We start from the raw sequence: 25,592 nt of genomic DNA, 5'->3' as shown, positions 1-25,592 counted from the left end.
CACAGACGGTTGGTTTCTCAGGGGGAGGATGGCGCCGGCGTTCAGGTGAAGCTGCGAGGAACGTCTGCCGGTTGAAGGTTCCGTCTTTAACCTCTGGCCAGACGTTCTCCTTCAGCCACTTCTATCCCTCTGCGCTGGTTTGCCACCCGGGAACGTTTGCCTTCTACTGGTGGATTCTTGGAGTTTTTGTGTCTTTGCTGCAGAAATACCAGCAGTTTAAGGCCCAAAGACCGCTGTGCATGCTGGGATGCATCTTTACTGCGCTGCTGCAGGAACCTGCTTTCATTGGACGGACTGGCGCCGGCGGTCTCTCCAGAGAAACCTTCGTCCTGACGTCCATGAAAGTCTCTCAGCTTCTGCCGTCAAACGGTGAAGAATGTTGGAGCAAAGACGCGTCCCAGCGATCAAACCCTCACAGATCAGGGATCAAACCCTCACAGATCATCGATCAAACCCTCACAGATCAGGGATCAAACCCTCACAGATCACGGATCAAACCCTCACAGATCAGGGATCAAACCCTCACAGATCAGGGATCAAACCCTCACAGATCATCGATCAAACCCTCACAGATCAGGGATCAAACCCTCACAGATCAGGGATCAAACCCTCACAGATCAGCGATCAAACCTTCACAGATCAGGGATCAAACCCTCACAGATCATCGATCAAAACCTCACAGATCAGGGATCAAACCCTCACAGATCATCGATCAAAACCTCACAGATCAGGGATCAAACCCTCACAGATCATCGATCAAAACCTCACAGATCAGGGATCAAACCCTTACAGATCATCGATCAAACCCTCACAGATCAGGGATCAAACCCTCACAGATCATCGATCAAACCCTCACAGATCAGGGATCAAACCCTCACAGATCAGGGATCAAACCCTCACAGATCAGGGATCAAACCCTCACAGATCAGGGATCAAACCCTCACAGATCAGGGATCAAACCCTCACAGATCATCGATCAAAACCTCACAGATCAGGGATCAAACCCTCACAGATCATCGATCAAAACCTCACAGATCAGGGATCAAACCCTCACAGATCAGCGATCAAACCCTCACAGATCAGCGATCAAACCCTTACAGATCATCGATCAAAACCTCACAGATCAGGGATCAAACCCTCACAGATCAGCGATCAAACCTTTACAGATCAGGGATCAAAACCTCACAGATCAGGGATCAAACCCTCACAGATCATCGATCAAAACCTCACAGATCAGGGATCAAACCCTCACAGATCAGGGATCAAACCCTCACAGATCAGGGATCAAAACCTCACAGATCAGGGATCAAACCCTCACAGATCATCGATCAAAACCTCACAGATCAGGGATCAAACCCTCACAGATCAGCGATCAAACCCTCACAGATCAGCGATCAAACCCTCACAGATCAGGGATCAAACCCTTACAGATCATCGATCAAAACCTCACAGATCAGGGATCAAACCCTCACAGATCAGCGATCAAACCTTTACAGATCAGGGATCAAACCCTCACAGATCAGGGATCAAAACCTCACAGATCAGGGATCAAACCCTCACAGGTCATCGATCAAAACCTCACAGATCAGGGATCAAACCCTCACAGATCGGGGATCAAACCCTCACAGATCATCGATCAAACCCTCACAGATCAGGGATCAAACCCTCACAGATCAGGGATCAAACCCTCACAGATCAGGGATCAAACCCTCACAGATCAGGATCAAACTCACAATCAGGGATCAAACCCTCACAGATCAGCGATCAAACCTTCACACATCAGGGATCAAACCCTCACAGATCATCGATCAAAACCTCACAGATCAGGGATCAAACCCTCACAGATCATCGATCAAAACCTCACAGATCAGGGATCAAACCCTCACAGATCATCGATCAAAACCTCACAGATCAGGGATCAAACCCTTACAGATCATCGATCAAACCCTCACAGATCAGGGATCAAACCCTCACAGATCATCGATCAAACCCTCACAGATCAGGGATCAAACCCTCACAGATCAGGGATCAAACCCTCACAGATCAGGGATCAAACCCTCACAGATCAGGGATCAAACCCTCACAGATCAGGGATCAAACCCTCACAGATCATCGATCAAAACCTCACAGATCAGGGATCAAACCCTCACAGATCATCGATCAAAACCTCACAGATCAGGGATCAAACCCTCACAGATCAGCGATCAAACCCTCACAGATCAGCGATCAAACCCTTACAGATCATCGATCAAAACCTCACAGATCAGGGATCAAACCCTCACAGATCAGCGATCAAACCTTTACAGATCAGGGATCAAAACCTCACAGATCAGGGATCAAACCCTCACAGATCATCGATCAAAACCTCACAGATCAGGGATCAAACCCTCACAGATCAGGGATCAAACCCTCACAGATCAGGGATCAAAACCTCACAGATCAGGGATCAAACCCTCACAGATCATCGATCAAAACCTCACAGATCAGGGATCAAACCCTCACAGATCAGCGATCAAACCCTCACAGATCAGCGATCAAACCCTCACAGATCAGGGATCAAACCCTTACAGATCATCGATCAAAACCTCACAGATCAGGGATCAAACCCTCACAGATCAGCGATCAAACCTTTACAGATCAGGGATCAAACCCTCACAGATCAGGGATCAAAACCTCACAGATCAGGGATCAAACCCTCACAGGTCATCGATCAAAACCTCACAGATCAGGGATCAAACCCTCACAGATCGGGGATCAAACCCTCACAGATCATCGATCAAACCCTCACAGATCAGGGATCAAACCCTCACAGATCAGGGATCAAACCCTCACAGATCAGGGATCAAACCCTCACAGATCATCGATCAAAACCTCACAGATCAGCGATCAAACCCTCACAGATCAGCGATCAAACCCTCACAGATCAGCGATCAAACCTTTACAGATCAGGGATCAAACCCTCACAGATCAGGGATCAAAACCTCACAGATCAGGGATGTAACCCTCACAGATCATCGATCAAAACCTCACAGATCAGGGATCAAACCCTCACAGATCAGCGATCAAACCCTCACAGATCATCGATCAAACCCTCACAGATCAGCGATCAAACCCTCACAGATCAGCGATCAAACCCTCACAGATCATCGATCAAAACCTCACAGATCAGGGATCAAACCCTCACAGATCATCGATCAAACCCTCACAGATCAGGGATCAAACCCTCACAGATCACGGATCAAACCCTCACAGATCAGGGATCAAAACCTCACAGATCAGGGATCAAACCCTCACAGATCATCGATCAAAACCTCACAGATCAGGGATCAAACCCTCACAGATCAGCGATCAAACCCTCACAGATCAGGGATCAAACCCTCACAGATCAGGGATCAAACCCTCACAGATCATCGATCAAACCCTCACAGATCAGGGATCAAACCCTCACAGATCATCGATCAAACCCTCACAGATCAGGGATCAAACCCTCACAGATCAGGGATCAAACCCTCACAGATCAGGGATCAAACCCTCACAGATCATCGATCAAACCCTCACAGATCAGGGATCAAACCCTCACAGATCATCGATCAAACCCTCACAGATCATCGATCAAACCCTCACAGATCATCGATCAAACCCTCACAGATCATCGATCAAACCCTCACAGATCAGGGATCAAACCCTCACAAATCATCGATCAAACCCTCACAGATCAGGGATCAAACCCTCACAGATCACGGATCAAACCCTCACAGATCAGGGATCAAAACCTCACAGATCAGGGATCAAACCCTCACAGATCATCGATCAAAACCTCACATATCAGGGATCAAACCCTCACAGATCAGCGATCAAACCCTCACAGATCAGGGATCAAACCCTCACAGATCAGGGATCAAACCCTCACAGATCATCGATCAAACCCTCACAGATCAGGGATCAAACCCTCACAGATCATCGATCAAACCCTCACAGATCAGGGATCAAACCCTCACAGATCAGGGATCAAACCCTCACAGATCAGGGATCAAACTCAACTGATCATCGATCAAACCCTCACAGATCAGGGATCAAACCCTCACAGATCATCGATCAAACCCTCACAGATCAGGGATCAAACCCTCACAGATCAGGGATCAAACCCTCACAGATCAGCGATCAAACCCTCACAGATCAGCGATCAAACCCTCACAGATCAGCGATCAAACCCTCACAGATCAGCGATCAAACCCTCACAGATCAGGGCTTCAGGACGTTTATCCGTCCCGTCTGCATCGTCAGGACAAAGGACATCAAACCTCATGAGTCCTCGGCGCAGATGAAGATTTTCACAGAGACCAGGAGGTTTTGAAACCACAAGAACCAGCAGAGCAGACCTTTTGGTTCTTGGAGAAGACCCGGTCTGCTGTGGTGCAGTGGGCCTGCTGTTGGGACTCAGGTTGAAGCTCCAGGACGATCTTGGATCCGTGTCTCTGTAAACGGCGTGATGATGGTTATTGTGCGACCTCGCCGCAGACGCTCTGCTCTTCAGCGTCCAGCTGCGTTTGCAGGGTCATAAAGATGCTGAGGGGATCAATAAACACGCGTTGACCTTCAAATGAGAGCTAATGAGCGTGATCACGTGATCACAGCAGAGCCAGGCGGCGTGTTCATGTTAAAGTGCTCAGCTGCACCGTTAATGACGGCACGCTCACAGCTTCACCTGAAGGTTAATCATGGCGCTCCGGAACGGCGAGGCACCTTGAAGTTCAGGTTCTGTGAACGGAGACGAGCTGACAGATGTTTCCATGGGGGGGGGGGTAAATCCACGTCCAGTCTGTGACAATCAACAGTGTCTGTAGGCCAACTCAGTGGCCTTGTGGTGGAGTGTCCAACCTGAGACTGGGATGAGGTCACGTCCATGAACTCAGTTTACTTTGTCCACCCAGTCAGCTGGTCAGAGGTGAGATTGTGGGAAAAAGGTCCGGATCCTGCTGTAGAACCAAGAGTCACATGACTGCAGGTGATGACAGGCGGGAAGAGGATGAGAGCAGAACCAACAGAAACGGGTCATGGAGGACAGACGGAGGCAGACGAGGGATGAGAACCTCAGAGGGTTGGGCCTCCGGGGGTTCAGCAGGTCCCTGTCCGTCTGTCCGGACATTTCCTCCTGCGTCTGTCTCCACAGGTGGGGGTCCTGACACACCTGCAACCCCTCTCCAATGTTTTTCCTCAGAGACGTGTTGAGGAAACGTTCAGCCTCCAGAGCCACAGGTACTGGAGACGGTGACCTTTGGATCTGACCTCTGTTCTCTCATCCGTCAGCATCCGGCTCCTCCTTGTTTTCCAACAAACCACGGCGGCGTGTTTGATGGCCGCTCTTCTCCCTGTCAGGTAGGCGTGATGCATGTTCCTGCATCTGTATCGTTCAAGGGGATAAGTGGGGGCAGAGGGGGGGGGGGGGGGGTTCCTGTATAATGAGTCTCACATCAACACAGCAATGGTGAAGAGCGAGATGATCACGATGAAGGGTAAGGCGGGAATCGAACCTGCAATCTTCTGATCAGAGGTCGACAACTGCACCACCACAAAGACGAGGACAGGAGATTTAATCTAACTGTCAAAATGAAACGTAGGCAAACAGACGAAGTTACAACCGAAACGTATGAAGACAGTTTTTGATTTAATGTTTAAATCTGTCCACATTTCCTGTAAAATTACTGCCCCCTCCCTCAGTGTTTCTACATGCCCCCCTGTACAAGGTGTGCACAGGTTTTGGTGAGTGAGGAAGAACAACGGTAAAACCACCTGGTCCTTCAGACTCTCCGCTGGCATTTTGCTGTTGCCTAGCAACAACAGCTGATCGTGTAAACAGTGAACCTGCAGTCCGTTTTAACCCCAGCAATGGAGCTGGATGGTCCCTAAATGCTGCTACATTTATTAGGTGTAACACCAACTCAGTGGCCATGTGGTGGAGTGTCTGCCTTGAGACTGGAAGGTCATGAGTTCAAGTCCAGTGGAGTCATACCAAAGGCCCAGAATTAAGGGGTCGTTTCTGCAGCCAATCCCCCCCCCCCCCCCCCAGGGAAGGGTCAAATGCCAAGAGCAAATTTCAGCCCCCCAGGTGTGTGTGTTGGTTTTTGTAACCCCCCCCCCGTTTCCTGCTCGCTAGGTTAATGTCCTGGGATCTAACCATCCAGAAAGACGTTTGTCTCTGCAGCATCCAGGAATCAAAGACACCATCAGACCCCCCCCCCCCGAGCCCCGTCTGCGATCTGGCGAAGGCCGCCTTCCTGCGCCACGACAACGCCTCGTGTTTGCATTCGTGTCAGGCGGCTCAGGATGAGATGAGTAAACAGAAGAGAGGAGTCTCAGTGGAGAAACGCGCCCGCGGCTCTGTCATTAGGCCGCGCGCTCAATACTGCGCTCATTAGGCTGCACGCTGCACACATCAGTCATTAGTCAGACCGCTAAATGAGCCGTTTATTTGGCTGCACGCTAAACACCGATGTCAGAGTTAAACGTTTGACAGGCCGACTCCGAAGCGCCTCTGTGATGAGGATCGGGTTATTGGCTGGAGCTCCAGACGTTAGCCGGAGCCCAACAGCTCCGCTCAATAGTCCTGCTGAGGGGCTCGGCCTATTAGCTGGAGGCTGTGGAGCTTGAGTGGAGCAGATAGCAGCTTCTCCTCCTCACTGCTGCTCCTCCAGTTGTTCCTCGGGGTTCTTTAATCGTTCATCATACGTTCGTGGACAGTGGCTCCGCGCTCCATCGCCCTTCACCGTTTGTTGTTGGATTTTTTTCAGCATTTTTCCTCTTTTTTAACCTTTAGCCTTAAAACATCTGGAATCCTGTGTCATTGATCGACTGTGGTAGAAGTAGGGATCAAAACTCCTGCATTTATGTGCATAAACATGAACTAAAGCTGAGACAGATGTGTCTGCATTCATCCACCTCTAAGGTCACAGCTGCAGCAGCCTGAGGAGACGATGCTCCTCTGACCAATCAGGGGCTTGCATTTCTCAGTGATGTACGGATGGCGTCCTTTTCAAAACACGCCAACGCTTGAAAACTGATCAATAAGGAGAAATGAAGGTTTGGTTTGTGTCCGGCTGGAATTCTGCGACACCAAGTCAGTCATTTATCGGAATAGAGCGGAGAAAGAAAAATCCTGGAGCCGGATTCACCGGATCTGCAGCGCCGCCACATTTCACACCGTGTGAAGCTAGCATGGCGTAGCGACAGACCATGTGACCCATACGCTAACACTGCATTTATCTGACGACAGGTTTATTCTGTAGCAACAAAACAGAGGAAGATTGAAACTCAACTATTGATGCTTCAAACATAAATCATCTGTAAAAGTCCCGCCTCCAAATGGTCAGAGGGCGCCATGAAGGCGGGTTCTGAACTTTGTCAGAACATTTTCTTGAACCTGTCACATTTTCATGTCATCTTCTGGACCCGGAGTAGAGCTGAAGACCTCTAGAAGCTCCTCCTCCTCCCCCTCCTCCAGAAGAAGCAAAGATGAGAATTTCTTCCCAACATCTGCATGACATGAAATCCTGCAGAAACACAGCTTTAATCTGTGATGAATGATTTATAGCTGGATGTGTGATTCAGGACAGAGAGCGGGGGGATCAGCTCAGAACTCTAACCGTGGATTCATCTGTCTGCATTTCTGCCCCCCCCTCCCCCTGCATTTGTGTTTGGGTTGCAAGGAAACATTATTTAGAAAACAGATTATTCTCCAAATCATCTGAGAAAGAACAGAGCGCCTGTGAGAGGAGGCGGGAAGAACGATCAAAACGCCTTTCAGCTCCTCCAGGAGCTCAGAGCAGCAGAAAAACGTCTGCCTCATTTAGAGGAGGAACTCAGGGAGGAGCAGAACCGTCACTCAGGGAGGAGCAGAACCGTCACTCAGGGAGGAGCAGAACCGTCACTCAGGGAGGAGCAGAACCGTCACTCAGGGAGGAGCAGAACCGTCACTCAGGGAGGAGCAGAACCGTCACTCAGGGAGGAGCAGAACCGTCACTCAGGGAGGAGCAGAACCGTCACTCAGGGAGGAGCAGAACCGTCACTCAGGGAGGAGCAGAACCGTCAAACGGTTCTTCTGCTCCACAGAGGAACCAGAAACCTGTTCAGCAGAGAATCTCACTCATTGTCTCCTCATCTCCATGTTCTCCAGGAGGAGCGCGTCTCCCTTTAGCTCGGCTGCTGATTCAAACTCCTGCTGGGCTGAAGGTCATGTTGTCTCCAGGCGTCCTGATAGCAGCTGTTGCTTTTCTCACCTGTCTGTTTACCTGTGAAAACCATTTAGCAGCTTGCAGTGGAGCTGATGAGCATCCAGAGTCTGTCTCATCTGTTCAGTCTATCATCGTACAGACAGACGTCCCACAAGAAAATGAACCCGCGTTTTCTACAAAGATCAGTTTCGGGCTCCCAACACCTTCTCTGTGGGCGGAGCCTATCGTTTGGTTCCTGTAAGTCTGAGGAAGCAGAAGATCCAACCCGAGCGCGTTTGGACTCAGCTTGGTTCCATGTTCGGTAGAGCTGTGTTAGTGTAACTGGTCCACCTCAGTCCAGGCTGTCCTTCAGGTGAAGAACCGGTTCAGGATGATGCAGAATCTGATGGTGGTGGACCGCTCAGTGAACCCGTAGAGAGAAAAGGTTCATGCTCGTTTCATCAGAGTGTAGTGTGTGTGGACGTCCTGCAGACACTAACGGATCACGTGCACACCACGTGCGCGCAGCATTTGTCAGGACCAGAGTGTGGCGCCAGGACGACAGCATCACCTGTACGTCAAAAGTGTAATCATACTTCATGACACACGCACGACAATGGCACGGTCCATTTTCATGAGGAGGTGGTACGACCCTCAAAAGACACGCCTGAGCTCCCCTAAAGATGCAGGACCCTCCATGGAGCCGGACAACCCAAGACCCCCAGAACGACCCCCCTGTAAGGTCATGTGACAAAGTCATCCCGGTTCTGCAGTCACATGAGGATCCTCTGAGCTGAAAGCTGTTTGTGTTGAATGTTGATGAATCAATACTGAAGAGCTGCTGTCGGGGGGTTCAGGGGGGTTCTGCTGTACGTGCACATACGTGCACACGCCTGCTCTGTTTGATGAAGCATCTATTGGAGTGAAAATGCCGTCTTTTCTCAGATAACTGCGCCTCCACAACAACACCTGGACTGTCTGCCTCCAGTGAGAGCAGAGCGCTGACATGAATGCTGATGTCTCTGTCAAACACTGAGGCCCCCCAACAAAGGGCCCGCTGTGCTCTGCAGGCGGTTCCTCCTGCCGGATCCGTGTGGGACCGTCTCATCCGTTCAGCTTAGAACGCCACCAGGAGTTTGGGGAGGAGGAGCATGGAAACGGAGCAGAGTTCAGACCAGCAGAGGGACATCAAATCAACTTTATAATGAGCCGTTTGAACGAAGCGACGCCACTTTACCCCCCACCCCCCCAGAACGCCGCGTTCAGCCGTCTCTCCTCTGTACTGCAGTTCAGGCTTTGATGTCGGTGGATCAGGACTGATCTTCTTTCATCCGACGTTCTCATTAAACGCCTCGGTGAAACGGCGGCGTCTTCTTTTCAAACAGCCTCCAGGCAGCCGAGCGCCGTCTCTGGGACGCAGCGACCCACATCCTCTGCTGACCCTGAACGCCACATAGATGGAGGCACGCTGGCGAGGGGGGAGGAGCTTGAAAAAAAATTTGGTTTGTATCAGACGTCATCATCAACGCCACAGAAGTCCAACATGGTTTCTGCTGGAGCTCACTCCCAGCTTCAGTGCAGCTCAGACTCTGAAGGGGCCTGCCGGGGGGCCGCAGTGGGCCCCTGCAGACCCCAGCGGGCCCCTGCAGACCCCAGTGGGCCCCTGCAGACCCCAGCGGGCCCCTGCAGACCCCAGCGGGCCCCTGCATACCCCAGTGGGCCCCTGCAGACCCCAGCGGGCCCCTGCATACCCCAGTGGGCCCCTGCAGACCCCAGTGGGCCCCTGCAGACCCCAGCGGGCCCCTGCAGACCCCAGCGGGCCCCTGCAGACCCCAGCGGGCCCCTGCATACCCCAGTGGGCCCCTGCAGACCCCAGTGGGCCCCTGCAGAACTGCATTCATCCATTCATCTCCAGAACCCGCTGAACCCCTCTCAGGATCTCAGGGTCACTGGGTTGCTGGAGCCTATCCCAACTACAGGATGTAGGCGGGGTTCTCCCTGAACAGGTCGCAGGGCCACACCCCCTCACATTCACAGACACCAATGAACCTATGAATCCTGTTTTTGGACTGTGGAGAACCGGATAACGTCCAAACTCCTCGCAGAACCCAACCAGGACCTTCTCCCTGTGAGGTGAGGGTGCTAACCACTACACCACTGTCCAGCCCACACAGCGAGAAACTGAGACACAAAAACAGCAGCTGAACTCAGAAACAAACTTGTGTTTCTGTTTCACTTCGAAAGAGCTTCCAGTGATGATAAAAAGCTCCAACAGTCGTTTTTACGGTGGAAATGTCTGGAAAGTCTCTCAGCTTCTTCTCTTTTTGTCAGACCAGCAGCTCCTTCCATTCCATTCCATTCCATTCCACACACACACACACACAAACACACAAACTCAAAAACTCACCCAAATGTTCACAGACCGCTGAAAGGGAATTTAGCTGAGTCTTTTAAAAATACATGAATCCTGAATTCCAGCTAAACAAAATGATGACATACAGCATGACCATATTTGGAATGTGGGCGTGGTAACAAAAACTTCAGTTGCCAAGGAAACTCAAAAGTTTACTTTTCCAGATTCTTCTCAAAACAACATCGACCTGTTCTTCATCCCATGGCAACCAAAACGCAAAACGGTTGCTATGGAGATAAAACCGACACAAAAGCCTCCATTTTTTTTTTTTTTACTTGTCCTGTCCAACAGCTAGGCAGGCAGATGAGAGCTGAGGGCCTCTTGTGTTGGACATATTTTATTTTAACAAGAGGGGTTATTAATCTTTAGACAAACCAGAGGTATGTCTGAATAAACCCCTTTTGTAATTGAGGCCATGATTGAAAATCTTTGGTGTTGGACCGGACGGAAAAGGAAAGGAGGGAAGAAGAGAGAGGGACGCTAGAGAGAGGGGAGGGGGTGATAGTGAGAGGGGGGGGTAAGACCATGAAGCAGCATAAAGCAGACAGGTTTACTGGTTGTTTATCATTACGGTAAGGTTCAAATGTAGTACAAAAAGGGCGGGGCCTGTCCACGCACACACTCAAATGTTATAAACACACCTGCTAGCTGCAAAAATGTCCACATGTCGACATGTACACAAAACAGATAGTGTTCACGAACGCATACCTATGCCTTTAAACCAACTAGTGTGAAATCTTTCATTCATTCAATCATGCAAACTATCAGTGCAAAAGTGAGCTAACACCTGTGCTCAGGTGAGTGTTTATGTTCTTCTAAAATGGATGGTGGAATGTGAAAAGAAGGAGGGAGAGTGCCCAGCCACCCCCACACCCAGACCCCCGCCGCAACAGCAGCGGCAGCCAGAATCCCCACAACGCCACACGGGAACAGGCAGGGAACAACCGCCGCCCGGGCGACCAAGACCGCCACCCAGGCCAGGGCAAGCAGGACCGCCGCGAGGCCCCCAGAGCCAGAGAGCAGGGAGGCATGGAGGGAAAGAGAGCGCCGCCCCAGCCCAGCCAGGAAAGCAGCCCCCCCGCCGCGCCGGAAGAGCCCAACGCAGGGCCCCACCGGAGAAGGACGCCCACAGCCCCAGACGAGCACCCCACCACCACCCAGGAGTTCCGGGCATCCCCCCGCCCCAACCCCAGGTACGAGCCAGGACCCCCCAAGGGAGACCCGCTCCGCACTCCAGGCAGCCACCCACCCGGCCCACGGTTGGTCCAGGGAGGAGCAAGGCAGGGGCCCGCCGCCCCCGCCCAGGAGGGGGGAACCCCGGGGAAAAAAGGGGGCCCACAAGGGGTGTTATAAATATGGCCCGACCAGGCTCGGCCACTGTTGGAAGTTTGGCGGGGCCCAACTCTCAGGGGCAAGGACCAGGACCCACCCCCCAAGGACACGAACACCCCCGGCTCAGGTGTAATATGACCCCCCCACCGTGCGGAGAGAGCACCGCCGGGCCCAGGGAGCCGGCACCCAAGGGACACGGCCGCCATCGCCAAGGGGCCCGCACCCCCCACCAGGGAAGGGGTAGGGGACAGATGGACCCAGGTCCCACCTTCCTTGCAAAATGTGTGTGCCTCCATTTTGAAATAAGTGGATTTTTTGGTCATTACATTTTTCACCTGTAGCTGTTTTTATTATACTATGTTTAATGACAAAAAGGCCATATATTCTATTCTACGCTATTCTATTCTACTCTACTCTATTGTGGTCATTTTAATACTAAATCTGTAAGAAATTCGTTTTTTCCTGAAACTTTACCCAAAAGCCGCAGCAGAAGAAACGGTGATGCCTTCACTGTCCTCTGTAAAAGCTGCTTTCTGCCTTAGCTAATCGGAGCCTTTTCACTAACGAGTCCTTCAATGACCTGAAATTCATTCAGGAAATAAAAGGTTTAGGAGGTTTTCTCCACGTTTCTGAGTCTTTTCTGGCGTTGAACGAAGCTCTTTGTGTTGAAAAGTGATTTTGAATAAAAGATTGAACTTTGAGAAAATGAGCTAATAGGAGAAAATCTGCCTCCAAACAGACTGCAGCCTGGATTTTTAATCCCCTTCTTAAATCGGAGCTGAGCGTGGTTTCTCCTGCTCCGCCTGAACGCATCTTCCCCTCAGACGCGCAGAAGTCCGAATTATTCCGTCTTACCGGCGCTTCCTGCCGCCGTTTATTAGAAGTTTTAAGCCGCACAAATCCTCCTGCGACTCGTTAAGCATTCATGGCAGAAGAAAAGACTGCAGACAAACAGGACAGACTCTGTTCTAAGAAAGACAAAGACGTGGAACCAGACGGAGGAACAGTTGGAACCGGCAGACATGAACTCATCAGTGATGAAACAGAAAAGCTGCTTTGTTGTCACGGATGGATGGAACAGACTCTTCCGGTCCGTGTGAGTCTGGGAAAAGTTCCTGTTCCTGCAGGAACCTGGATAAGAACACAAACCTGCTGACCCCACAGGAACCCCTACCTTCAGGAAAAAACTGACACCCCACAGCCTCCTTCACGTCCCGGGAGTAAAAGAGACCTGAAGCTGAAGGTCTCTGAGGATGACCTCTGAGGATGACCTCTGAAGAAGGTTCATCCTCTGACAGTGAAGCGGTTCCCCATGAGGAGAACTCCCATAGGAAGCTGTGAAGCTTTGGGCTCAGGAAGACGTGTCAAATGTCCCAGTGACACATAAACGCATCGATCATGAAACAAGAGGCCTTTAAATATTTATGGATGTTTTACAGACACACAGCTGCTCCAACTACCTGGTTAGGTGAGCTGAGGACACCTGGACAAGCCTCTGGGGGGGTGGAGGTCAGGGAGGGGCAGGTTCTGCCTCAGACTCCCAGGGTTCCTGTGAGAACCGCCATCAGAACCACAGTAGGGTCAGAGTGAGGCAGAACCGCTTCCCTAACATAGAGGTCTGAAGATGTTCCATTCAAACCCATAAACCAAATTTTGATTCTTTTTTTCATTTGTAATGGTTGAGCCATCAATTTAACTTTACATAATTTAAAAGTAAAGTATGAATGAGCTCTAAATAATGCTCTTAAACTTTGGAAGTGGAAATGTCTGACTGTGTTTGTTAGTCATGTAAAAAAATCATTTTATGACTTTTAAATTTGCAGAAATGTTTTCTCTGTCTTGATTAATTATTGCATCTTTGTACCTGATTTTAAAAATAATTTCTGTTTTTCCAGCTTTTATAACTCTCACAGACTCTCTCACTCACTCACACACACACACACACACACACACACTCTCTCACTCACACACACACACACTCACACACACACACCCACGCACACCCACACACACACACACTCTCACTCACACAGCCTCTGTGAAACAGCAGCTTCCTCTCCTCCATCCTCATATGTATAACACCTCTGTTTTGAGTTTCTACAATTCTAGAACTCCCATGATGCCTCAGGCTAATAACACAAGAGAACCACAAACACACCACAGAGACACCCCCCACACACGCACAAAAACACACAAACGCTGAAGACACCCGAATGCACCACGCTTCTTCATGCAGTTTTAAAATGTCCAAGACGAGATGTTTTATGTTGTATCCCCCCCCCCCCGCCTTTGTGTGTGAGGGGGATTGTGTGTGCGTGAGTGGGTGTGTGTGTGCGTGAGTGTGTGTCTATGGGGCATCTCAGAGACGTCCTCTGTGGACCAGAGAACAAGGAGCCAGACTTTAATGAGCGCCACCACGGCTCACACCCAAACTAGGCCAGTCAGTGGTGCGTGTGCACGTGTGTGTGCACGTGTGCATGAGGCTGGAGGACCAGCGGTGGAACTTTAAAGTTTGCTCTGCTTTCAGCGCCGGTTACCATGGAGACACTGAAGCAGTTTACTGACACGAAAACGTCCCGACTGAGCCTGAAGTGACACTAAAATGGATCTTTGCACTAATATTCATTTAAATCCATTTTCTAAAAGCGCCTTATTGCTTTTGGGGTCACACGGACGCTGGAGCCTATCCCAGCTGCTGATGGATTGAGGGTCACCTGTCAATCACAGGGCTATTCATTCACATTTGAGCTGTAGATGTTTTTTGTGAATTCATGAGGACGTTGTCGTTGTGTTTGGACGTTTTCTTTTATGAAATCCCTTCTGTTTTGCCTTTTCTCCTTTTTGTCCCTCCCTGTTTCCCATTAAGAAGCAGCCGCTTCACTTAGGCCTTCCTGGCGGCGCCGCTTACCTTCAGTCAGGCCCATGTGGATGCTCCAGAAGTTCTGCAGACACTGCAGCTCCTTCTTCATGCCCCTCTTGCAGCGGCAGTCGTACAGCGGGGACTCCTGCAGCACCTCCAGCGCCCCCTGGCACTCCCGCGAGGCCAGCATGGCGCTGCGCTCCTTGTCCCCGCCGGACAGGCACTGCCGCATGATCCGGTACCGAGAGCTGCACTGGCTGTTCTGGTTGCACAGCTCGGAGGCCCGGACGCAGTCCAGCGGTTCCCTCCATCCGGGGGGGCCCATCTCCGACTCACTAACACACACATCTGCAGGGAAGACAGCAGAGTCAGTCCTGAACCAGAATCAGAACCGGACAGATATGTACGGGTACACATGACAGAATCCAGGACAAACTCCGCCTGCAGTCAGAAATGTGGGCGGGATCTTGTTGCAGGTAAATCCCCGGGTGATACCGGCCGTGCAGCTCCATCACTGGGCTGCAGGTGGGCCGGACATTTCCAGCGCCGGCACGGCGGCGGATGCAGAACGTGTCTGAAGGTGGCCTTTGACGGGGAATTAAGCCGCTTCCATTACAGCAGAGACGACGAGACGATGGAGAAATCTAATTAACCGAGCAGCACAGGGACCAGATAAACCCGCCGCTGAACCGCCACAGCTCAGGCAGAACCTCCCTCCACCCGCCGCTCTAATTACACTGATGGATCAGCCTGGGAGGACCGAGGCTGCTCTGACGGACCCAAACTTTGGATTCCTGCAGAAATCTGCAGAAACGAGGATTTCATCCACTCCTGATCCTGCAGAACTCCTGTTTCATAGCAACACATAGGTAGATGCATCCCACTCCCACTCCTGTATGCACGCATTCCTGCAGCTTCAGGCTGTGCACATGCAGACCGCCTCACCCGGAGCCCGACAGCCTTCCTCCAACTCTCTGCTCCTCTCTGCCCTTCAGGCGAGAAACCAAACCGGCACCCCCACAACAATCGATGAGAGCAGCAGATCTCTGCTGTTTCTGCTGCCAGCAGCTGCAAACCGGCGCTCCATCACAGGAATCATTCAGCTCTGAGGGGCTTCAGCTCTGCCCTGGAACTACCCCCACTACAGAACAACAACTACTGAACAAAAACTAAAGAACAACTACTGAACAAAAACTAAAGAACAACTACAGAACAACAACTACAGAACAACAACTACAGAACAACAACTACAGAACCACAACTACAGAACAACAACTACAGAACAACTACAGAACCACAACTACAGAACAACAACTACTGAACAAAAACTAAAGAACAACTACTGAACAAAAACTAAAGAACAACTACAGAACAACAACTACAGAACAACAACTACAGAACCACAACTACAGAACCACAACTACAGAACCACAACTACAGAACAACAACTACAGAACAACTACAGAACAACAACTACAGAACAACAACTACAGAACAACAACTACTGAACAAAAACTAAAGAACAACTACAGAACAACAACTACAGAACCACAACTACAGAACAACAACTACAGAACAACTACAGAACCACAACTACAGAACAACAACTACAGAACAACTACAGAACAACAACTACAGAACAACAACTACTGAACAACTACAGAACAACAACTACAGAACAACAACTACTGAACAAAAACAACAGAACAACAACTACAGAACAAAAACTAAAGAACAACTACTGAACAACAACTACTGAACAAAAACTAAAGAACAACTACAGAACAACTACAGAACCACAACTACAGAACAAAAACTACAGAACAACTACAGAACCACAACTACAGAACAACAACTACTGAACAAAAACTAAAGAACAACTACTGAACAACAACTACTGAACAAAAACTAAAGAACAACTACAGAACAACAACTACAGAACAACGACTAAAGAACAACTACAGAACCACAACTACAGAACAACAACTACAGAACAACAACAACAGAACAACAACTACAGAACAACAACTACTGAACAAAAACAACAGAACAACGACTGAAGAACAACTACAGAACCACAACTACAGAACAACTACAGAACAACAACTACAGAACAACAACTACTGAACAAAAACAACAGAACAACAACTACAGAACAACTACAGAACAACAACTACTGAACGACTACAGAACAACAACTACAGAACAACAACTACAAAACGACTTAGACGGCAACTACAGAACAACGACTGAGACAAAGACTAAAGAACAACGACTCAGAACAACAACTACAGACCAAAAACTACAGAACAACGACTCAGAACAACTACAGAACAACAACTACAGAACAACAACTACAAAACGACTTAGAACAACAACTAAAGAAAAACGTCTGAGACAAAGACTAAAGAACAACGACTCAGAACAACAACTACAGAACAACTACAGAACGACAACTACAGAACGACTCAGAACAACGACTACAGAACAACGACTAAAGAACGAGTACAGAACAACAACTGCAGATCCACTACAGAACGACTCAGAACAACAACTACAGACGAAAAACTACAGAACAACTACAGAACGACTCAGAACAACGACTACAGAACAACGACTACAAAACGACTACAGGACAACGACTTAGAACAACAACTACAGAACAACAACTGAGACAAAGACTAAAGAACAACGACTCAGAACAACAACTACAGAACAACTCAGAACAACGACTACAAAACGACTACAGGACAATGACTCAGAACAACAACTACAGAACAAAAACAACAGAACAAAAACTACAGAACGACTCAGAACAACAACTACAGAAAAACGACTAAAGAACAACAACTACAGAACAACGACTCAGAACAACTACAGAACAACGAATCATAGCAACGACTACAGAAAAACGACTAAAGAACAACAGGTACAGAAAAACGACTACAGGGGGGAATTCCAGGAAGCATGTTTAACCCTTGTGCTATCTTAGATGACCCCACCCTTATATTGACGTGTTCTCCCTACCATGACAAAGGTGGATAAAGGTGGAAAGATTTCATGTAATCCATGGACACCAGTGAAGATCACAAATCATTGAAGAAATAAGGTTCAGAGCACTGTCTAGTGGGTCTAGATGACCCCACTCCCAATGGTAAAGTGCCTAGGATAGACCAAGGGTGACACTCCCCTGACTTTAACCCTTAACTCTGGCTGAAAACCGCCTGAACTTTTTTACTCTGGGTATGTCGGTTCCAAAAGACCGGATATGAGTTGGCGTAATTACGCTCCACTTGGTAACCCTGGGTTAATGCACGTGCACAGCAGGTACATAAAGACATTCTCCATGGATCGCCGATTTCCGGAGTCACCATGGAAACGCGTGGAGAAAAAAAGAGAGGCTATACTTCAGTGAGACTGAGTCTGAGATTTTAATGACTGCGTATGAAGATTATACGTCCATCAAAAAAGTAACACGGCTGCATCATCAGCAAAAGAAAGAGATTCTCCTCGACAAAAAGAACGGACAAAGTAAACGCACGAGTTTCTGATCTTATTTCTATTTTCCTCGTGACGCATATATATATATATAACTTATCCAACTTAAATTAATTACTTCTATTGGTAAAAAGTAATTGAGTTAAATTTATTCAACCTAATTTCTTACGTCTATAAAACTCAATAATTGTTTATACAACTAAAATTTACATATCTTATTTAACTAAATGTCATAATACTCCAATTAAAGTAATCTTTTTTCCATCTTAATGAATTATAATTCTTGAACTCTCATATGTCTAAGTTTGAGCCGGCAGATATACCCATTTTTATAATAATAAAAAGAACAAAACAATATGCACAGAGTGAATAAATTCATTTTGGAATTTTTTACATGACGGTTGGGGTGCTATATAAACTCATCATCCTCTCCCTCCCTCTCACTCATGGTGCAGAGACTTAAGCTTAGTAGGACAAAATAATTCAGTGAAACACAGTAAAACAGCTAAACAACTAAACACATTTGGTCAAAAACCCACACTTAAACCCAAATCCGTCCAGACAGGCAAAGGGAATGGTATCCCACAATCCCTTGCGGTGCCGATCTAACAGCAGCACCAAAGTTACACCTACTTAATTGAATTAATTTGAATGAAAGTAAAATAACTGTCTGATAACTACGTGTTATTTTTAACCTGACTTAACAAAAAAAAGATTTATCTTAACTGAAGCAAATAATGAAGTTAGATCAAAGTATAAAGTTTCTCTTTCCAACATCCATATGTGGTCTTATCAGCCTCTCATGGTGGTAAAAGTATTATCTGAGCTTCTTCATCCACTAAATCATCTTCAAATGGACACGCCATGCTGCTTCACCTCTCTGAAAACAAACTAACCTTCAACTAAACCTGCTCCAGACCAGGTTATGTTCAGAGCATGAGTTGCTATGGCAACTTGACATACCCTGAAACATACCTCCATTTCTGGAACAGAAAGCTGAGGTTATCAACTTCCTTAGCCTCAAACTTATCGTGGGAGCTAGCATAACCTGCTTTCTGGAATATCCGCCTGTAGTAGTCCATCTGTAGTCGTTTTGAGTTGTGGTTCTGTAGTCGTTGTCCCATATGGGGGTTTGACCCGTAAAGGGGGTTTGACCCATATAGGGGTCATGACCCGTATAGGGGTCATGACCCGTATAGGTGTCATGACCAGTCTAGGGGGGTTGACCCGTATGGGGGGTTTGACCCATATAGGGGTCATGACCCGTATAGGGGGTTGACTTGTATGGGGGGTTTGACCCATATGGGGGGGTTGACCCATATGGGGGGGTTGACCCGTATGGGGGGGGGTTGACCCGTATAGGGGTCATGACCCGTATAGGGGGGTTTACTTGTATGGGGGGTTTGACCCGTATGGGGGGGTTGACCCGTATAGGGGTCATGACCCGTATAGGGGTCATGACCAGTCTAGGGGGGTTGACCCGTATGGGGGGTTTGACCCATATAGGGGTCATGACCCGTATAGGGGGTTGACTTGTATGGGGGGTTTGACCCGTATGGGGGGGTTGACCCGTATAGGGGTCATGACCAGTATAGGGGGGTTGACCCGTATGGGGGGTTTGACCCATATAGGGGTCATGACCCGTATGGGGGGGTTGACCCGTATAGGGGTCATGACCCGTATAGGGGGTTGACTTGTAGGGGGGGTTTGACCCGTATGGGGGGGTTGACCCGTACAGGGGTCATGACCAGTATAGGGGGGTTGACCCGTATGGGGGTTTTGACTCAATTTCAATTCAATTTTCAATTTTATTTGTATAGCCCAAAATCACAACAACAGTCGTCTCGATGGGCTTCGAAGTAAAACATGAAATCAAAAGGATCTCATATGGGGGACTCGTATTGGGGTTTTGACTCGTATGGGGGGGTTGACCGGTATGGGGGTTTTGACTCGTATGGGGGGGTTGACCCGTATGGGGGTTTTGACTCGTATGGGGGGTTTTACTCTTATGGGGGGTTTGACCCGTATGGGGGGGTTGACCCAAATGGGGGGGGTTGACCCGTATGGGGGTTTTGACTCGTATGGGGGGTTTGACTCGTATGGGGGGTTTGACCCGTATGGGGGGTTTGACCCATATGGGGGGGTTGACCCGTATGGGGGGGGTTGACCCGTATAGGGGTCATGACCCGTATAAGGGGTTTGACCCCCTATAGGGGTCATGACCCGTATAGGGGGGTTTATTTGTATGGGGGGTTTGACCCGTATGGGGGGGTTGACCCGTATAGGGGTCATGACCCGTATAGGGGTCATGACCAGTCTAGGGGGGTTGACCCGTATGGGGGGTTTGACCCATATAGGGGTCATGACCCGTATAGGGGGTTGACTTGTATGGGGGGTTTGACCCGTATGGGGGGGTTGACCCGTATAGGGGTCATGACCAGTATAGGGGGGTTGACCCGTATGGGGGGTTTGACCCATATAGGGGTCATGACCCGTATGGGGGGGTTGACCCGTATAGGGGTCATGACCCGTATAGGGGGTTGACTTGTATGGGGGGTTTGACCCGTATGGGGGGGTTGACCCGTACAGGGGTCATGATCAGTATAGGGGGGTTGACCCGTATGGGGGGGTTGACCCGTATGGGGGTTTTGACTCAATTTCAATTCAATTTTCAATTTTATTTGTATAGCCCAAAATCACAACAACAGTCGTCTCGATGGGCTTCGAAGTAAAACATGAAATCAAAAGGATCTCATATGGGGGACTCGTATGGGGGTTTTGACTCGTATGGGGGTTTTGACTCGTATGGGGGTTTTGACTCGTATGGGGGGTTTGACTCGTATGGGGGGTTTGACTCGTATGGGGGGGTTGACCCATAAAGGGAGGTTGACCCGTATGGGGTCCGTGGAGAGTCCTAGAGAATAGCGGCTGTTTCTTCAGGGGGGCTCAGGTGTTTCTGCAGCTCCCTTAAGGCTCGTTCAGCCGCTTCAGAGGGCCACATGAAAATGGAACGTACCATTTTTTTTTGTTTCAGTTTTTCAACAAACTTTAGTAACAAATATTGCACATTCAAAATACCAAACATTGACGTTCCACACCATGTGCAAAAGACACACTTTTCACATGTGCCAGGGAAATTAAGAAAAATTTTAAAAAGCCATAATAATAATATAAAACAGGTTAAAAAATAAAATTAAAATAAAACAGAAATAATAAAGGTTAAGGATTCTTTTAAAGTTTCAGAAGTGATCATGTTTCCACTGTTCCAACAGCTTTTCTGTCTGTGCAGGAATTAATACTATTTAGGACGGAATCATTTCTTTCTGAAAAACATAAAATACTGTTTTTTGTTGGCATATTTACATTTATTGATGAAATATTTAGCCATAATTATGGGTAACTATATACATTTTCTCTGCATTAAATCTCCCTTGTGTAAAATATCCAAACGTGATATGTTCATAGAATAATTTAAAGCCTCATGGTTTGTTTTAAAAAGAATCAAATCTTTCCAAAATGTTGGAGTGAAGTAGCAAAACCAAAAAGATGAAGCAGCGTTTCTGGTGAGGAACGACAAAATGAGCAGTTTATGTCCAGAGCTTTTAGAAGGTACCATTGTTTGGTAAGAGTATCATGAAGTGTTTGTAAGGATAATGGAAGTTAGACGCACGGATGACGTACAGGTGGCGACAAGTCACAGTCCGGACAGATGAGATGAAAGCGGTTCAAGTTTTCTCAGAACCGTCTATGATGAAGATCTGTGATCCAGAACAGACGTTCTCACAGGTTCCACCTTCAAACCTCAGAATATGTCAAACTTGAGTCTCTGCTCGCCGCAGGAAACCAGCCAGAGTCTATTTTGACTAAATGTCCAAATAAGTGTGGAGGAAAGTCTCCAGCAGATCCGGAACGCTGCAGCTGGAGTTCTGATGGGAATTAGCAGCAGGGATTATATTCCTCCTCTTTTAACTGGTCTGCGTTAAATCCAGAGTTTCATTTAAAGCCCCCTCCTCTCACGTAAAGCTCCTCAGAACAAAGCCTCATTGTGTCCTTAAGACCTCCAAGTGCCGCGGTTCCTATTTAAGGGGGGATAGGCGCTGATCCGCGCGGCTCCTATAGACCGATTCTCTCCAGAGACACAAAGTCATTAATGTTCACTTGTAGATGAAAGCGTCAGAGGACTAAACAGACGGGAAGCGTGACGCAGGGCTCTGACGTTTAAACGCGACAGACCAAAAGAAACCGGACGGATCCTCCAAAGTCAAACTAAAACCCTTTGACGACCCAGAGGCCTTCAGCTTGGAGCTGACACGACTGAAGAGCATCCAGCCGCTCTGGACATGCAGACCTTGGAGACGTCGGACACCGTGACGAGGCCCGATGTGGCTGGAGGAGCAGGACCACACATAGACCATCGGTATTGGACCGTAAGCACCCGTCTGTCGATGTGTGGCAGATCTGCTTTTACCGTGATGGCCATGAAGGCATCAGCGCCGCTGCTACAGACCTGAACACAGGTTTCACCGTTTTTACTCGTCTGAGGGTCACCGGCAGCACCGGCTGAGAGGGGCCTCCCCAACCGAGAAGGGGGAGTGAACAGCTGTTCCTGGACAGCAGTAAAGTGGGAGGAGTCAGACTGTTTATGTCCCAGTGTGTGAAAAAAGACGGCTGAAATGTCCCCACGTCCACTGTGACCTCTCACAAGAGTCTAAAGACCAGGACTCTGACGGACCGATGGACGAGCAAAAGCCGAAGAGCCACAGAAGTCGTCTTTACGTCCACAGCTTTATGTTTTTGTGACGTCTGTGTGAACTTTGGGTTTTCATGTTTAACCCTTCACCACCGGAGCGTTGGCTGCTGTAAAGCTCTTTGAAGTTTCGTAACTCGTCAACTGTTAATGTGACTTCAGTCCTTTTCATGGATTCTAAACATTTAGATGATAAGCAACACTGTCCAGTCGCTGAGTGTTCATGTAACTGATGTCAACCGTAAAAAAGCGTTGCTGTGCCGTTGGTTTGATGTTAACGTATGAAAAGTCAAAAAAAGCGATACTTTGAAGGGTTTTTTTCCTGTCACCGATGACATCACCGGTACTAAAGTGTCAAATGCCTTTCATGTTGTGTTTAGTGCACGTCTGTGTTTTTGGTCAACCCTGAAGTGAATTTTGACCAACGTGGCTTTGAAACCATCGTCACATGACAACAGTTCTAGTGTGATGAATCCCAGGACGCTGTGTGGCCATCAGGCCTTTGGCTCATGGGCTCAGGTAACCGAACGGACCGGTGGACCAACCAAGAACTCTGTGTTTGGTCTTTTATGCTATCACTCCAGTCCAAAGCTCCCTTTTGTCATGTTCACACCGCCTCAGCCGTGCGCGTTCAGGTGACCAATGAAAAGTCCATGTAAACGCACGTATGTGCGCGTTCAAGACTCGTGTTGGTGTGTAGCTACCCTCGTTTTTAAGGCTATCTTCAGGCTCTACTGAACCGGCAGCCATCAGACGCGTGTTGAAAGTTAAAACTTATGAACTTTGACCTATCAGGATTTAGTGATGTACGGACGGCGTCCCTCTGAATTCACTGAAGTACCCACCGTTTGAAAACTGATCATGAAAGAGAAATTCTACGACGCCAAGTCTTTCATTAATCATAACAGAGCCGAGACAGAAAAAGACTGGAGCGAGATTCACCAGATTTGAACCGCTGACCTTTCACCTCAAACCTCTTCCAACTGTAGGCGACGCTCATGTGTCGGTGTCGGGTCCAGTGTGAACACCGTCTGAGCTTCAAGAAGACGCTTTCAGTAAAAGAGCCCAAATCTCCTTCATCATCATCACTGTTGTGGCCCCGCCCCCAGATCTTGGCTAAGCTACATTAACAATAGAAGCAGGTCACCTGCATGCAGATCTGCAGCACGTCGTTCGTTAAAGGCCTGATTACAGACCTGAGACGGGTCACCAGAACTCTGCAGACGTCAGAGCCACAGCTCCAGGTCCAAAGACGGGCGGGCGAAGGACCGGAGCTCTCCGATCAGAACCGGAGCTCTCCGATCAGAACCGGAGCTCTCTGATCAGAACCGGAGCTCTCCGATCAGAACCGGAGCTCTCCGATCAGAACCGGAGCTCTCAGATCAGAACCAGAGCTCTCAGATGAAGCTCCTCTGATCTTCAGCAGAGAGGAAGAACAGCCTTCATGAGGACCTCGTCAGCTCAGCTGTTCCAAAAGGTTCGGCAGAGAGAAACGCCATCTGCTGGAGAAGATGAAGAGCAGATGAGGAGCAGCGCAGCTCCTCTGCGCTTCCAGATGAGTTTCTGCTCTTTTTTCAACTCTGACGCGGATCTCCAAGAAACACAACAAGATAATCCAGCAGGACTGAAGCTGTGACTCGTCTGCAGCTCGAGGATCTGCTTTGATTCATCAGATCAGCTGTTGTTTCTGCGGAGATCAGATCAGCGGAACTAATTTATCTCCAACTCCTCTCAGAGCGCGTGCACGTCAGCGCCTAAACTTCACGTTCTGGTTCCGGGGGGGGGGGTGTCTGCGCTGATCTAAGAGTGTGAAGGCCGCGCACGCGCGTGTACTCACCCAGCAGTAGCAGAGAAACGATGTTTATCAGGATCATGGCGCGCGCAGCTGGAATCCAGCACGGGTCAGGAAGTCTCATTCTCTCTCTCTCTGTCTGATCGGTGTCTCTCACTCACGCTCCGCTGTCATGGTGCGCGTGCATGGCGTGGACCCCCCCTCCCCCCCAGCCGAGCCCGTTCAGACCGGAACCGACCCGCTGCCCATCACCATGCGCGCGTGTCGGAGAGTCCACCCATGAACGCGGGAAATATCCAGATGCTGCGACTCCCGCCAACTTTCCGGTGTGAGTACGGACGTCCTCCTCTTCGTCCTGCGCTTGTTCGGAGAAGTCACAGCCGCGCGGCGTCTCCGTGATTCACACGAACCGAACCCACGCGGACCGATCCGGTGCGTAATGGCACGCGCTACTCCCGGTAAATCCGCTCCAGCGGTCTCGTGACTTCGCGTCAGTCTCCTCCGGACCTCTGAAGAAACCTGCACGCGCGCCTTTCCACGCGCGGTCCTCCTCTGAGCTACCACAGAATCCCACTGAAGGCGCGTGCCACACCCGGAGGAGGCTGCGCACTCTCTCTCACTCTCGATCTTCACGCACGCGCGCTGACTCCGCGTGATGACCCGGGGTGACGGCACGCGCACACCCACGCTGCCGCAGAAGCGGAGGTCTGACCTCCGCGATACCTGCACGTGCGCGCACCGAA

General features: G+C 49.2%; 1 protein-coding gene across 2 annotated transcripts in view; it reads right to left on the bottom strand.

The window, feature by feature from the left end:
• Window positions 1-25,380, bottom strand: part of gfra2 (GDNF family receptor alpha 2) — a 56,836-nt gene extending 31,456 nt beyond the window's left edge. For both annotated transcript variants that reach the window (XM_023960923.1, XM_023960924.1), the window contains exons 1-2: window positions 24,895-25,380; window positions 14,861-15,160 (exon numbers count right to left, since the gene is read on the bottom strand). In XM_023960923.1, the coding sequence (XP_023816691.1) occupies window positions 14,861-15,160; window positions 24,895-24,973 (379 nt within the window). In that variant the 5' untranslated portion in view covers window positions 24,974-25,380. The remainder of the gene's footprint in view (window positions 1-14,860; window positions 15,161-24,894) is intronic.
• Between the last annotated feature and the right edge of the window lie 212 nt (window positions 25,381-25,592).

Source organism: Oryzias latipes, chromosome 12 (assembly GCF_002234675.1).
Source record: "Oryzias latipes chromosome 12, ASM223467v1".
In the NCBI taxonomy this organism is placed as follows: domain Eukaryota; kingdom Metazoa; phylum Chordata; class Actinopteri; order Beloniformes; family Adrianichthyidae; genus Oryzias; species Oryzias latipes.
The sequence above is the reverse complement of the archived record's forward strand: the minus strand, read 5'-3'. Positions and strand labels throughout refer to the sequence as shown.